A 1,464-nucleotide genomic window follows, 5' to 3' on the forward strand; every position below is an offset into this window, starting at 1 on the left:
TTTATATTCAATAACTTGTTTTCTCCCGTACTAGCATGGTTCCGACTCAGGGCGTGTTGAACAATACTGGAATACCACCGATCTGCACGATGACGATAACGGACTTGGATGGAAACCGCGTCACAACGACCTCGATTGGCCAGCCTCTTCTTCTCAAACTCTTTGTAACACCGAGGGGTATGTGTTTTTACTTAGTTCGCCAGCGTGTGAGAGTGAGAATGTTCAACTACAACATACCTTTCTTACCATTGGAAATCCATATCTCGGATATCCAGATACAGCCTCGTATACTCTTTCTATAGAAGGAAAATGTGTGCGGGATGTTGCGAATCCGGATGAAGGATGGTGTCATAATTATCATCTTCGTTTTTCAGAGCTTTATGGTGGCTTCGCCAGGAACTGCTATGCAAGAACCGCAAACGAGGATTGGAAATATGAGCTCATAGACGAAAAAGGGTACAATATTCCACTGTTGAATGCAATATTGCATAAATCTCTGCAATATTGATGAATAATGTATTGTAAATCGTAAACGTTTGCATGCTGACATACTTTACCTGTATATATTCGTAATAGTTAATGCACTAGAGATGTCTAAAAAATCATCGGCCATTGCAGTAACGTAGCCTCGTGGATCTACCAGTAGAAAACTTTCATTCATGTGATCTTTCCTATATTACTGCCCAAGAATTCTGCATCATAAGAAACATATTACAAAGGATGATTACATTACCTGTGATGATTTGCCCATGCGTAATATATAAAGGTGAGTTTACTGTGCATGTGGTGCCATGTCTTAATGAGTGCGTTGGCATTGCAGATGTGCGCATGATTCGACCCTCTTCAAAAACTTCAACGAATCGCCAGAAGGTCTCGTTGCTCAGTTCAATGCGTTCAAGTTCCCTGGCAACTCCTATCTGAAGTTTGAGTGTGATGTGCGCGTATGCGTGGGCCAGTGTGAGCCGGTAGGTAGATATTAGAAGTTTTACCGCGTATTTTTGCTTCATATAGTTTATTAAATTAGATAAAGATAGCATTTAGCGTTTAGAGATGAGCCTGACTATATGAAGGCTTTTGCCATTGTGACTTATCGTAACGCGAATCTTTCACCTGTCCTCTCTCTCTCTCCGCTTTCTAGGTGTCTTCCTCTCGTCTCTCTCTTCTCTTCTCTCGCTTCTCTCTCCCCGCTTTCTTGTCTCTCCCCCCCTGTTTTCTCCTCCTCCTCTCCTCTCTTCTCCCCTCCTCTCTCTCTGTCTCTCCTCTCTCTCTCTTCCCTCTCCCTCTCCTCTCTCTCTCTCTCTCTCTCTCTCTTCTCTCATCTCTTCTCTCTCTCTCTCTCGGTTCTCTCGTCTCCCTCCCGTTTCTCTCGCTTCTCTTTTTCTTCTCTCCTCTTCCCTCTCTCTGGGCTCCCTCCCTCTCTCTCTCTCTCTCTCTCTCTCTCTCTCTCTCTCTCTCTCTCTCTCT

General features: G+C 44.0%; 1 protein-coding gene across 1 annotated transcript; it reads left to right on the forward strand.

Annotated features, from left to right (window-relative positions):
* Positions 1-35: 35 nt before the first annotated feature.
* Positions 36-965, forward strand: LOC106820093 (the record flags this gene model as incomplete). Its single annotated transcript, XM_014824652.1, has 3 exons — positions 36-177; positions 375-456; positions 821-965. Coding segments are annotated over exons 1-3 (369 nt in total), but the record flags the coding sequence as incomplete, so codon positions are not given.
* Positions 966-1,464: the final 499 nt, after the last annotated feature.

This window comes from Priapulus caudatus, unplaced genomic scaffold (genome assembly GCF_000485595.1).
Source record: "Priapulus caudatus unplaced genomic scaffold, Priapulus_caudatus-5.0.1 Scaffold6645, whole genome shotgun sequence".
Taxonomy (NCBI): Eukaryota; Metazoa; Priapulida; class Priapulimorpha; order Priapulimorphida; family Priapulidae; genus Priapulus; species Priapulus caudatus.